Genomic DNA, 14,671 nt, shown 5'->3' on the forward strand with positions numbered 1-14,671 from the left:
TCTTCTATCACTTCCTTGGTTCACATACATACATGCAGGTAGAACACTTATACATGTAAAATAAATTAAAATTTTCCTCCTAGAGATAAATTATAGGAACATATAAGATGTATGATTCAAACCCAAGGTTTCATATATACAGCATGTTTTTATTCTCCTCATTTCACATGTAGGCGCTAGCAATATAAAAGAATGAACAACAAAACAGCAACAGTTCATCCACAAATTCTAAGAAAAATATGATTCACTCTGACCAAAGACAACAGGTACAAAGAAAACAGCATCCACTGACTTGTTTTCCTGATGTTTACATACTGTTCATATAAGTTACACTTTTTCAGGTTTAGAGTTCCTACAGTAACTAACAAAAGCAATCTCCACAGCAGAGTCAAAGATTTGTAACTTTACTTTCATTAATAAGAACTTATAGGAAAATATTTCAAACCAGAGGGTTAATAAAAAGAACACCGATACATAAACTGGAGATTAATGACATCTTTGTGTCCACAGTTAAAAAAAGATAATACAGGGGTTGGGGATTTAGCTCAGTGGTAGAGCGCTTGCCTAGCAAGCGCAAGGCCCTGGGTTCGGTCCCCAGCTCCTAAAAAAAAGAAAAGAAAAAAAAAGATAATACAACAATTGTAGTTATAGGATGCTAAGGTAATGTCATAGTAACAAATATGAAGAAAGATTATAATGAAATTGAAAAGTGGGTAACAAGTAGAATCAACTTTATTTCTTCAAGCTGAATTTTATCATTTCATTGTCAAAAGTCTGATTTCCAATCCCAGATCCAAATCTTTCAGCATGCTGACAAGCATTAGTAATTATTTATCGCATCTCCTAATATATCAATACCCCTTATATAAATTAAAACAGCAGGAGGAAGTTAATAGAGGCAAAGTAATGTCTAAGACTCCACACCTGGGAACTATTACCATAACCATAATCCCAACCATCTTCCAGAGTGGGCCAGAATCTGAACTCCCAAGTACTACACTGGACAAAATTTTGCACAAAATTAGTAATTTGGGGGTTATCAGAATACAAGTATGGAACTGGAATTGCATATTTCCAAGGTGGTGTGTTACATCCACAAGGACACTAAATCTTACAAAGGGTTTGTAGATTTGGGAGGATAAAATGTGGTAATTTACATCATTCATTTCTTTAACATGTGAGTTAACACCCATACTTGAAGATTGCTGGATTTCAGAGAAAACCATGAATATGAGTTTATTTAAATTTTATGTAGGCTTTAAAATTTCTAAAGCTTGTGAAAGTTTGTGGTAAGACATCTATTTCTATAAGCCAATGTAGCTAAAATGATATATATGATGGGCACTAAAGACTTTGTTAACCCCCTACGCCCCTGCTTTAAAAGATAGGGTCTCACTATGTAGCTGGCATTTAACTCAAGAGATCCAACAGCCTCTGCCTCACAGGTGTGATCCACCAAACCTGGCATTATAAAACTTGACTGTATATTAATAAACTACTATATATGGTAACAATATTCAGCTAAAGGGAGTCTATTCTCAGATGCAGAGTTTAAAACTAAGATGACAATATATTTGTGAATTTGCATAATTATACATACTTAGATATTAGCCATTATAGTTTGAAATTTAAAAGTTTTATGTATGTCTCTAACATGGTTTACTATTTTTGATGCTAGAATATAATACCTAGAAATCTTTGCATATGGAATACCCTCACATCTGAATGGCACACATTCTACATAAAAATGAACTTAATGCATTATCATTCTCAACATACCCAAACTGCAATACACAAAGAAAAACTACATGGAGCAGATGCACCTTGAATAAAGATGTATAGCAGTGTTTTGCAACATTACTGGTTTAAGCAATGCTTTTTAAAGATCATGTGAGATACAAATCAAAGTTTCTTCGGATTTTAAACATAACTTGTCTGAAGGGCTCAAAAACTAGTTAGTACGTGTGACCAACTTTTTCCAGGTTAAAGAAAAAAAAAAACTAAAAGTAGTCACAAGGGGGTTGATGGGAAGGAGGTATGGGATGGGGAACAGTGTGGGGCTTTGGGGGTGGGGAAGACAGGGAGGTCAATGAAGTCTAACTGTCCAAAAAGAATTGGGAAGTCAATGAAGTCTAACTGTCCAAAAAGAATTAAAGAATAAAAATTTTAAAAATTAAAAAAAGTAGTCACAAATCTAATAGTTTTAAAAATTAAACAATAAAAGAAAAAATCCAAATCAGAACTGGTTGGCCCTTACCATGCCAGAAGCATGATTTGTGAATCTGAAATCTTCAATTTATTGATGTTTTAGAGAAAGAATCAAATCATTCCTAATATGTGTTCTATATAGTTATTCTGCAAACTTAATGTGCTCAGAGGATGTACAACTACCCTTTACAATACAGTAGTTCTAGTAAGCAAATCAAAAGCTGAATTCAATTATACTGAATTTGACTTACTTCGCTTTAAATTTTTACTTCTACCAATTTAATGAACAGGGTTCCCAGTTTTTCCATAATGGTCTTTACTTCTCATCTTTGTCATCAATCTCACCAGAAAAGGACTCAGCATGCTTCCACTTTATTTTCTCCTGTTCACAGTCAATATTCTAAGTGACGTAAAATTTAAACTTCTTTCAGTATAGTCAGTACCCTTCCTTTAATATAGACCAGTTGAAACTTAAAAAAAACCAAAAAACAAAAATAAACTTAAACACAATAGCAATTCTTCAACACACACTTTAAAAGAGTACTACATGTCCCCTCAGGGAATCAAAGGATAATTCAAAGTCTATTCATTTTCGTTCACCTTCAAATTAAGAAGTTGTTGAAAAACAAAGCCAAGAAAAAAGCAAGGGGATTAATAGTGGAAACAGAGCACTTTTTTAAAAAATATTCCAGTCAGTTTGCAAGCAAAATTACTGGGGCCAATAAATCCTTCAAGAGTAGGATGCACTACTTGCCCTCAATGGCAAGCCAACTTCATTAAAAGCAACTAACAGTGGACTCAAATCTAAGCTGGTATTAGAGATGAACAAAAATACTACTTAACTATTATCCCTTGCTCATCTGTGTCTCAGTGCCCCAACTCTAGCAATTAAAACTGTCATTCTAGAACCTAGAAACCTTCTAATGCAAACTAACCAAAACTAACTGGAACATTTTTTTTTATTACAGCAAATTGAAAAAACTGCACTGATAGAATTAGTAACAAAAATGCTGCATTCTTTCTGTCTCCCATGCTACAACAAAAGGGTATTTTTAGTATAAATTAGTATTTTACAAATTTCCCTCATTCATGAAATTTATCTTTACTAAATGTCTCCATAGACTTGATAAAAGCATACTTTACAAAAGTCACTTTCCTGAGCTTAGCCTAGTATTTCCCATTTGAAATGCTCAAGATAAACTTAAAAGGGTTGGACAATGGCAAAAGCTATTTTCCATGCTTCCTTCCACCTGCAGCTTCTGTTACTAAAATATTCTACTGAGGTGGGGCCTTACAGAGCTTATAAACATTCAAAAAAAGAGACTTTATAATATTGCTAGATCTACATCTATGCAGTATCAGGAATCATACCACATTACATGTATTTTAAGGTTCCTTTAAAAAAATATACGACGTTATCTGATATTCAATGGTATAAAAAAAAAACCCTCAGTAGTTCCATGAATGCCTATTTAAAACCTCAAGAACATAGCCCACTGCAACACCGCAAAAGTCAAAGCGAATATACTCAAGTTTATGCACTTCAGAGCACAAAACAAACATTCCAAACCGTCCTGGTAAAAATTCAGTAGCAATCAGACAGTCCCCGTTAATTTCCTGAAGTTCTGTGGCACAAATTCGGGTCCTTGAGAACTTAAACACAAAGGAAAATTTAAAATAAGCAGACTTGGTAATATTTTTAGAAGTCGCGACATGTTTATCCCTGAATTTCCCCCAGTTACAAAGAGGGTAGGAGGCCATGGATATCAGCTTTGGCTAGCGTTTTAAATGGCTCTCTCAGATGTCATGGTCTTTCAGAAACTTTTAGGTCTAAAACCCTCTTTCGAAATTCACAAAGAGGCCACTAAAGAGCAGTTGCCATTGTGATTCCGGACTGCCAAGGGCTTCTTAGAACTCGCTCCACTCCGTTCGCCCAGAACAGGGGAGCTCTCCAAAGTCTGGACTGTGGGCCGACAACCCGGAGCCCAAGACTCCTAACCGCCGTCCGGCAGGGCAGGAGGCGGCGGGGCCGAGGCGCCCCCGGTTCCCTCACGGCTCCCCGCTTGTCAGGCCCCGAACTCACTAGGAGAGGATTATTTGGGAAAGCAGGACTAAGCCGCTGCCGCCACTTCACGCGGCACCGGCCCTATGGCCAGATCTACTGTCCTCGCATTCCCGCTTCCCTGACTGAACTCGGCCGCTCAACCACCCTCAGCTCCCGCGCTCCTTTCGCGTTCCGCCGGGCGCCGGGGCCTCAGGCGGGAGTCAGAGCGCTGAGGCGGGCTCTAGGCCCCGAGTCCGCCGCTCCCTCACCATCTACCGCCCGCCGCTCCCGCCGCTCCCGCCGCGCCCGAGGGGCCCGCCCGCCGCCCGGGACACAAGGGAGGGAGGGAGGCCGAGGACCCGGCCTGTCCGGTAGCCCGTTACCTTGTAGAAAGCGCCATTGGAGCCCCGCACTTCCACCACCAGCTCCTCCATCTTCTCGTTCTTCCTCGCGCCAGGAGCCCGCCTCCGAGAGGTGGGCTGCAGGCGCTCGAGGCCCAGCCGTCGCCGCCGCCGCCGCGTTACCGCACGCCCCCCGGCAGCGGCGCCGCCGTCACTGACACCGCCCGCGCTCGCCGTCCGTTGGCTTCACTGCCCGCCCTCTCAGGCGCGGCCCCTCACCGGAAGTGAAACCGAAACGCTCCCCAGCGCAAGACTGACTGAGGCCGAGGGCTCTGCCGCGCCTCCTGTAAACAGTCAAACGACACCACGTGACCCTCGCGGCCCCTCCCACATGGGCTCCGCCCCCTTCGCTCCGCCCTCTCTTGGGCAGCTGAGCACGCGCATGCGCCGTCGTGGGTACCTGCCTCGGGGTAACAGGGCGGACACTTTGGCGCGCGCGCTGGGTGAAAGGCGGGAAAGCGCAAAGGGTAGTAACAGGTCGTGCTGCCTATGGCCAGCCGCGGGGACTAGAGGCCTTTTTTGTACAGGAGGAAGCGAGGACGTGGGAAAAGGCCTCCAGTTTTTGAAAATGGGGCCCAACCAGAAGTGGAGGAGCTTTGGGTACATTTTTCACTGCGCTGGCGTGGGACCTGATTGAACTGGAAGTCGCGGCGGGAGGGGAAGTTAAAGTGATAACTTCGATTGGAGAACACTTTGATGTAGGAACAATTATAACTACACTGACCCTGACTTCTGGGACTTTTATGGCCAGAGTGCAAAATAAATCGCTATACTCCCTAGCGATTTGGGGAAGCATTGTGGGAACTTTTGAGTACTTTTTAAGGGCCAATGGAGTGTGCCAGACCTTCAGGAAATGTTTGCCCTTTCTCAGACAATGCTGTCCCGCACACTTTCCTTTCATACTTTTACTTGGAATTCATAATAAAGAGAGCTCACTGAAAGAGGGAGAGACAATGAATGTGTTAAACAGTTGTTAATTTCCTTACAGTTGACTTCTGCCTCTTCTATGTGCACCCTATACCAGAGAGAGGGCATCAGGAAAGCAGTCATGGAAACTGTCTATGCACATCATTGTGTCCACTCCATGCAGCTCTTTTCCTTTGCCTTCCACAACAGAACCAAGTCTAGCCTTTCACACCCCCTCCCCCTTGGCCTCTCTACTGGGCTCCTATCCAGCCTGACCCATGCTCCCTTAATCCAGAAGGCTTGCATCCAACTGAGAAGTTCATTAAATGCCTTCCATGTGCCAAGCACCATACTAAGTACTAGTGAATCCTTGGTGAGGTAGCAACAAAAAGACTGTCATTGTTGAAATTGGAACCTACAGGAGTAGATGGGCAAAATTCAACCTCTCCAGACTGTACATATGGGACTGGAGAAGCGGCTGGCTGCAGTGGGTAAAGCATTTGCTATGCGAGCATGAAGTTCTGAATTTTTGAATTCTTAGAATTCATATAAAGCTGGGCTTAAGTGCCTAAATAATCACTCCCCCAAAGTTGATTCTCCAGAAGTACACAGTTCAGTGTGACTTATCCAGCTTCGAACAACAAAAAGACTGTCTCTGGGTAGAAGGCAAGGACTGCATTGGAAGAAGTTATCCTTCGACCTCCACACATATCCTGTGGCATTTGTGTGCGGATACTCACACACATGGATGCATATACACCCATACACACATGAAGAAACATATAAATCTGTAATTGCAACTGTGAAGTCTATAAGGTGTAAATATATCTTTCACAGTTAGATATGAACCTGTCTGTGGCATGGGATAAGTGAGGACAGAAGCAAGATGATTCCAGCTGGAATGGGACAAAGAAGACTTATTCGGAAGTGTGCACTTGGAAGACAAAGGGTGAGGTGCCCCAGGCAGGTAGCATAGGATGAAGAGCACTTTAGGCTTCCAGTTCCCAGGCTGCCCCAGCCAGAACAATCTCAATGCACTTGGAACTCCAACTTTAAGGCAGTGGATCAAGGGCCATATTCCTTGAGGCTATAGTAAACAGAAATGACCCATTGAACTAGGGTCTTTGGAGTAGCCACAACATATTAAGAATCCAGTAGGGCCCACTACAAATCTCACCATAGACTAGGGGGCATAACATTAGCTTTAACTTTGAAAGCTCAGGGCTTTCAAACATATCAGTACTTCACAAAGTCACTATCCTAAGACATAGTTTCATGATTTTCATGATGTTCATGATTTTCTTTCCCTTTAAAGTTATTAGGTAGTTTTTCCTATTGTGTAGTTATTTCACTTCAGGTACAAATATCTGAGTGAGCATTTCTTTCAATTCTCAGCATGCTCACCATTAGTTCTTACATGGCCCCTCTTTGCTCATATTATTGTATTTGTTATTGGTCTCATTCTTCTAGAAACCAGTTGTAATGTTTGACATATCATTAATAGTTTAAGATAGTGTTTTTAAGGACAGATTTTCTTGTATGGCAGGGTGGCCAGAACTCACAATTAGTACAGCCTATCTTTGAGTTCCCTATTCTTCTAGAGTGCTGTTATAAAAGACATGTCCCATCAAGTGAGCCACAAAATAAATAGTATATGTGTGTGGCTTTTGCATGTGCAGATATGCTACTGGACTACACATCTGCTTCTCATTGCTACCATTAATTTTTTACTTTTAAAATTTATTTTGAGACAATGTCTTAGTATTCAGCCTCGGCGGGCCTTGAACACATGGTGATCTGTTTCTGTCTGTCACCTAGCTACTAGGAATAAAGGCATGTGCCACCATTCCCAGGATCATGAAAACTCTTGCAATTGTCTTCATGTACCATGGCAAGATTTTTGTGTGAGGAAATAGTCTATCTCCTCGCTATAGCCATTTGAGGGAAGAAAGAGTAAAATCCCCCGGTCTTGAAGTCCTGTAGCAAACATTTTAAAATATTTCTGCCCACCATATTGCTGGAAGAATCTCTAATGTGGTCAAAGGCTACATTGAAATTGCACTGAGCCAAACTTGCCACCAAGAGTCTATTGATCACCATGATGCTGAGCACAGAGGGCAGGGAGGGGTTTGTGGTGAAGGTCAGAGGCCTACCCTGGTTCTGATCAGCTGAGGAAGTGATGCTCTGCTTCTCTGATTGTAAAATCCAAAATGGCACATCTTTCGTCTACAACAGAGAAGGCAGATGAGTGATGAAGCATTTGCTGAATTTGAATCTGAAGATGAAGTGAAATTGGCTTTAAAGAAAGAGAGAGGCCTTCTGCTTTCTGCCTGCACCCGCCCAGACCTGAACTGGTCCCACAGCTCTGTGTACCCAAATCCCATGGGGGAGAGACCTGGACTCTCAGAAGTGCGGACAATCCTGAGACCTCAGGGGAGATCACCACTTCTGCTCACATTCCTGGCCCAGGAGGAACTGGCCTGAAGCCCTCTGGACACAGGAATCAAGGAGCAGTCAGGGGCAGGATCCTTCCGTTTCTGGCTGTGACCAGAGCTGAAAACCAGTCATCAGGAGCGATGACACACTTCAGAGCAGAGGTAACACAAACTCTTCTGCTCCTAGCAACCCGCCTGAAGGCTTCCGGCCACACAAACCCAGGAGCTGACTGAGACAGGACCCTTCCGGTTTCTGCCTGCACCTGGAGCTGAAACTTTCCCACAGCTCTCTGTATCCAGATCCAGCTGTAAGAAAACAGGTCTACACACAGGCTTAGGGGAGGGTCAAGCCACTGTGAGAAACAGCAAGAAAAGCTAACACCAGAGACAACCTGATTGTGAGAGACAAGCACAAGAACCTAAGCAACAGAAAGCAAGACTACTTGGCATCATCAGAGCCCAGTTCTCCCACAAAGGCAAACACTGGATTTCCAAACACACTGGAAAAGCAAGATTTGGATTTAAAATAACATCTCATGCTGATGATAGAAGGACATAAATAACTCCCTTAAAGAAATACAGGACAACACAGGTAAACAAGTAGAAGCCCTCAAAGAGGAATAAAAAAAAATCCCTTTAAGAATTACAGTAAAATATAACCAAACAGGTGAAGGAATTGAACAAAACCATCCAGGATTTAAAAATGGAAATAGAAACAAAGAAAGTACAAAGGGAGACAACCCTGGAGATAGAAAACCTAGGAAAGAGATCAGGAGTCATAGACAGAAGCATTACCAACAGAATACAAGAGATAGAAGAGAGAACCTCAGGGGCAGAAGATAACATAGAAAACATTGACACAAGCATCAAAGAAAATGTAAAATGCAAAAAGCTCCTTGCCCAAAGTATCCAGGAAATCCAGGACACAATAAGAAGATCAAACCTAAGGATAATTGGTATAGAACAGTGTGAAGACTCCCAACTTAAAGGATCAGTAAATATCTTCAACAAAATTATAGAAGAAAACTTCCCTAACCTAAAGAAAGAGATGCCTATAGTCATACAAGATGCCCACATAACTCCAAATAGATTGGACCAGAAAAGAAATTCCTCCTGTCACATAATAGTCAAAACACCAAAACAAAGAAAGAATATTAAAAGCAGTAAAGGGAAAAGGTCAGGTAACATATAAAGGCAGACCTATCAGAATTACACCAGACTTCTCAACAGAGACTATGAAAGCCGGAAGATCTTGGGCAGATGTCATACAGACACCAAGAGAACACAAATGCCAGCCCAGTCTACTATATCCAGCAAAACTGTCAATTAACATAGTCAGAGAAAGCAAGATATTCCATGACAAAACCAAATTTCCACAAATCCAGCCCTACACAGGATAATAGATGGAAAAATCCAATACAAGGAAGGAAATTATATCACAGAAAAGGCAAGAAAGTAATCTCTTTCCAATGAAACCAAAAGAAGAGAGCTAAAACCATCCAGTGGAAAAAAGATAGCATTTTAAATTAATGGTGCTAGTTCAACTGGAAGTCAGCATGTAGAAGAATGTAAATTGACCCATTCTTTTTTCATTTTTTGTTTGTTCGTTTTTTTTATTTATTTTTTCCATTTTTTTAAAAATTGGGTATTTCTTATTTACATTTCAAATGTTATTCCCTTTCCAGGTTTCTTGTCCATCAGCCCCCAAACCCCTCACCCTTCCCTTCTATAAAGAGGTTCCCGTCCCCTTCCAACCCCCCTCCCCCCCCCCGACAATCCCATACACTGGGGGTCCAACGTTGGCAGGACCAAGGGCTTCTCCTTCCATTGGTGACCAGCAAGGTCATCCTTTGCTACATATGCAGTTGGAGCCCTGGGTCAGTACATATATAGTCTTTGGGAAGTAAATTGACCCATTCTTATTGCCCCATACAAAGCTCAAGTCCAAGTGGATCAAGGACCTCCACATCAAACCAGATACACTCAAACTAATAGAAGAAAAAAGTGGGGAAGAATCTCAAACACATGGGCACTGGGGAACATTTCCTGAGTTTCAGCTAAGGAATATCAAATGGCTCAGAAACACCTAAAGAAATGTTCAACATCCCCAGTCATCAAGGAAATGCAAATCAAAACAACCCTGAGATTCCATCTCACACCAGTCAGAATGGCTAAGATCAAAATCTCAGGTGATGGGGTTAGGGATTTAGCTCAGTGGTAGAGCGCTTGCCTAGCAAGCACAAGGCCCTGGGTTCGGTCCTCAGCTCCGGAAAAAAAAAAAAAAACAAAAAACTCAGGTGACAACATATGCTGGTGAGGATGTGGACAGAGAGGAATGCTCCTCCATTGCTGGTGGGATTGCAAACTGGTACAACCACTCTGGAAATCAGTCTGGAGTTTCCTCAGAAAATTGGACATTGAACTACCTGAGGACCCAGCTATACCACTCTTGGGCATATACCCAAAAGATGCTCCAACATATAAAAAAGACACGTGCTCCACTATGTTCATCGCAGCCTTATTTATAATAGCCAGAAGCTGGAAAGAACCCAGATGCCCTTCAACAGAGGAATGGATACAGAAATGTGGTACATCTACACAATTGAATATTACTCATCTATCAAAAACAATGACTTTATGAAATTCTTAGTCAAATGGTTGGAACTGGAAAATATCATCCTTAGTGAGGTAACCTAATCACAGAAAAACACACATGGTATGCACTCATTGATAAGTGGCTATTAGCCCAAATTCTTGAATTACCCAAGATACAATTCTCAGATCACATGAAGCTCAAGAAGAAGAACAATCAATGTGTTGATATTTAGTCCTTCCTAAATAGGGGGATGAAAATATTCATAGGAGGAGATATGGAGACAAAGTTTGGAGCAGAGACTGGAGTAATGGCCATTCAGAGCCTGGCCCACCTGTGGATCCAGCCCTTATATATACAGCCACCAAACCTAGAAAATATTGATGAAGCTAAGGAGTGCATGCTGACAGAAGCCTGATATTGCTGTCTCCTGAGAGGCTCTGCCAGAGAATGACAAATATAGAGGTGAATGCTAGCAACAAACCCTTGAACTGAGAATGACATCCTTATTGGAGGAATTAGAGAAAGGATTGAAGAAACTGAAAGGGCTTGCAACCCCATAAGAATGACAATACCAACCAACCAGAGCTCCCAGGGACTAAACCACTACCCAAAGACTATACATGGACAGACCCATGGCTCCAGCTGCATATGTAACAGAGAATGGCCTTGTTGGGCACCAGTGGGAGGAAAAGCCCTTGGTCCTGCCAAGGCTGGATCCCCCAGTATAGGGGAATGTCAGGGGGGTGGGAAGGAGGGAAGAGGGGGTGGAAGGGGAGTGGGAACACCTTCATAGAAGGGGGTGGGGGAAGGGATAAGTAGCTTATGGATAGGAAACCAGGAAAGGGAATAACATATGAAATGTAAATTTAAAAAAAAATCCAATAAAAAAGAAAGACAGAGAAACCATGGTACACAGATATGTTGAAGTATTCAAATCCAGCAGTGTTGAAATGGATTGGGTGTTAAAGCATACATTTCCAAATGGTCCTGTTACTGCCAATGATGGTTTGGTACATCTCAGAGTACTCCCATTTGACTGTAGGAAGGAAGAAATTGTTCAGTTCTTTTTTAGGGTTGGCAGTTGTGCCAAGTGGGATGACACTGCCAGTGGACTTTAAGGGATGGAGCGCAGGGGGAACTTTTGTGCAGTTTGCTTCACAGGAGATAGCTGAAAGGCTCTTAAAGAAACAAGGAAAGAATAGGGCATATGTACATTGAAATCTTCAAGAGTAGCAGAGCTGAAGTCCGAACCCACTATGATCCCCCTCGAAAGCTCATGACTATGCAGCACCCAGGTCCTTAACATGCCAGGAGCTGGGAAAGGGTATAATAGCATTGGCAGAAGAACCAGGTTTGAAAGAACGAGGCGGGGTGCCTATGGTGAAGGGTATGGAGGCCATGATGACTATGGATGTTATAATGACAGGGATGGTTTGGGGTCTGATAGATTTGGAAGAGACCTAAACTACTGTTTCTCAGGAATGTCTGATCATAGATACGGAGATGGTGGGTTCAGTTTCCAGAGCACCACAGGGCATTGTGTACACATGAGAGGGTTATCTTACAGAGCCAATGAGAATGATATTTACAGTTTTTTTTCTCACCTCTTCATCCCATGAGAGCATACATTGAAATAGGACCCAATAGCAGAGTTACGGGTGAGGCAGATGTTGAGCTTGCTACTCGTGAAGATGATGTGGCAGCTATGGCAAAAGATGAAGCAAATACGCAGCACAGATATGTGGAGCTCTTCCTGAATTCTACCGCAGGGACGAGTGGAGGAGCTTATGATCATAGCTATGTAGAGCTCTTTTTGAATTCTACAGCGGGGGCAAGCGGTGGTGCTTATGGTAGATAGTGCAGATGATGGGAGGAATGGGTTTATCCAACCTGTATAGTTATGGAGGTCTGGCCAGCCAGCAGCTGAGTGCTGGCTATGGAGGTGGTTATGGTGGTAAGAAAAGTATGGAGAAGATATGACCACATTCTTCAGGAAAACTCAAGTGACTATCAGTCAAACCTTGTGTAGGAAGCGGGGAGCATCAAAGAGCATCTACAGGAATAAAAAGTACATTAGAGGAACTGAATACAGTAGCATGGATGTCCAGCATATCCAGTATGATTGGTAAATGGGAAATACAATTGCTTCTGATCACTATTGGTCTGCTTTTTTCTTTCTTCTCTCTCCTCTTTTTTAAGAGAACAAAATTTAAGTTTAACAGTTTAGCATTACAAGCTTGTGATTCATGCTTACTGTAAAGTGAAAATTAAGATTGTTTTCAAACTTTAATCTCAGCAATTTTAAACACTGAAAATATTCATCGAGGATGTAATAACAAGTCCAGTATTGACCATAATTGTCAAATCCACTTTTAGCTTTCCTGAAGTTAGTTATTTTATATGAGTGTACTTAGACAGTAAAAGCATATTTAGGTTTAAAGCACTTTCAGTTATGTTAAATGTTGCTCTTATACCATAATACATCGAAAGCTTCAAATGCATGTTGAAAAACATGCTTTTCTGTAAAAAAAAAAAATAGGACCTGTGTCTATGATTCAAAGTGACAACATTTGGCATGTTTGTTAATTCTAGCTTTTTGGTTTAATACCCTGTAAAGCACGTGAGTGTACACTTTTGCTTTTTTTTTTTTTTTTTAAGGATCTGAGACAATTTTGAGATGTGATACCAATACATTAGAAGTTTGGTCACGTTATCTGTATGGAATTTTGGGGCTTTGATTTAAATGTCACCTTGTATTGTGAATTCCATTTAGATGTATTGTACTAAGTGAAACTTGTTAAATCTTCCTTTTAAAAATTGAAAAAAAAATTTGTGTGAGTGTGCTCTTACAGAGTTGTTTATATACTTCCTCTTTCTTTCCTTTTTTGTTTTGCACTGATTATAGATCAGGCTCTGAATGCTTAATATTTTACTGTCATTTATAATACAGGAGAATTATTTATTTACAGTTATTTTTTCATTGGACTGCTAGTATATCTAGGCAGGAAAATGTCTTATTCACCCTTGTACTTTAGGTAAATTGAAAGTGTTTGGTGTTTGTCCTCACTACGGGGATACGTTGTGGCATTATCTTTCATCTTTTCGATTTCCCTGAGATGGTCATCCGTTGCATCCCACACTGGGGGTCTCTCAGTCCTCATCACATACCAAATTCTTTCAGAGTCCAGTATCTACTTCTCATCACTCCTGCATTATCCAGGTTTTCATTCTCTCACCTGTTTTCCAATAGCCACCCTTGTCTTCTTTTAATTAAGTCTCAACACAAAATAACATCCCTCCTTGTGTACCACACCGATCATATTGCCACCTGAAACACTCCAATGGGATTTCTGGCAAGATGTCTTGGGTAAAAACTCAAGTCATTATTTATTCAAGTCTTAATGTTTTATACATTCTGGCATCTTTTATCTCTTCTGCTTCACATTCTAAATTTCACAATCATGATACTTCCTTTGATGTCATGAAAATATCAAGCAAGTTGTTAGTCTTTCCCACTAGAACATAAACTTAATTTTAAAAAAATGTCCAGGAAACCAAGAAAGGGGATAACATTTGAAATGTAAATAAAAAAATCCAATAAATAAAAAAGAAATAAAATATCCAATAAAAAGAAATGTAAATAAATAATTAATACTAAATAAATAAATAAAATTATGCTACAAAAATTATTTATCTTTTGCTTATTGCTTATGTGCTTGTGTCACCAATGTCAGGAACACTGTAGATAGTTTCTAAATATTTATTGAATGAGTGAGTAAGTGAATGAATGAATATATATGGAAGACTCAGCATAAATGACATCTCCTCCCATGCCTTTACTTCAGCATGTCTGGCCCCACTTTGGCCCCTACCTTCCATTAAATAACTGTCTGTTGTCTCTGTATTGATTTCTTCTATATTTCATGGTTTTGTAACTTGAGCCTTCTATGCTTTTTTATTCCTCAATCCTAGCTGAAATGCCCTATAAGATACTGCTAAAGTTAGACTTTTTTATTTTATTTTTTGGACAGGTACAAAAGAGGACTTTATTAGTGAGGTGAGGTGGGGCAGGAAAAGAAGG

General features: G+C 41.0%; 1 protein-coding gene and 1 pseudogene across 7 annotated transcripts in view; one reads left to right on the top strand and one right to left on the bottom strand.

The window, feature by feature from the left end:
- Positions 1-4,909, bottom strand: part of Fmr1 (FMRP translational regulator 1) — a 37,586-nt gene extending 32,677 nt beyond the window's left edge. For 3 of the 7 annotated variants that reach the window (XM_032889555.1, XM_032889552.1, XM_032889551.1), the window contains exon 1: positions 4,636-4,909. In XM_032889555.1, the coding sequence (XP_032745446.1) occupies positions 4,636-4,686 (51 nt within the window). In that variant the 5' untranslated portion in view covers positions 4,687-4,909. Of the gene's footprint in view, positions 1-2,459; positions 3,862-4,635 lie in introns of all 7 variants that reach the window. The other 4 variants (XM_032889557.1, XM_032889554.1, XM_032889556.1 and 1 more) reach the window with 2 other exon arrangements.
- Positions 4,910-7,657: 2,748 nt separating this feature from the next.
- On the top strand, positions 7,658-12,619 carry LOC116888204 (annotated as a pseudogene).
- The last annotated feature ends 2,052 nt before the right edge of the window (positions 12,620-14,671 follow it).

The sequence above is a fragment of the Rattus rattus genome, chromosome X (genome assembly GCF_011064425.1).
Source record: "Rattus rattus isolate New Zealand chromosome X, Rrattus_CSIRO_v1, whole genome shotgun sequence".
Taxonomy (NCBI): Eukaryota; Metazoa; Chordata; class Mammalia; order Rodentia; family Muridae; genus Rattus; species Rattus rattus.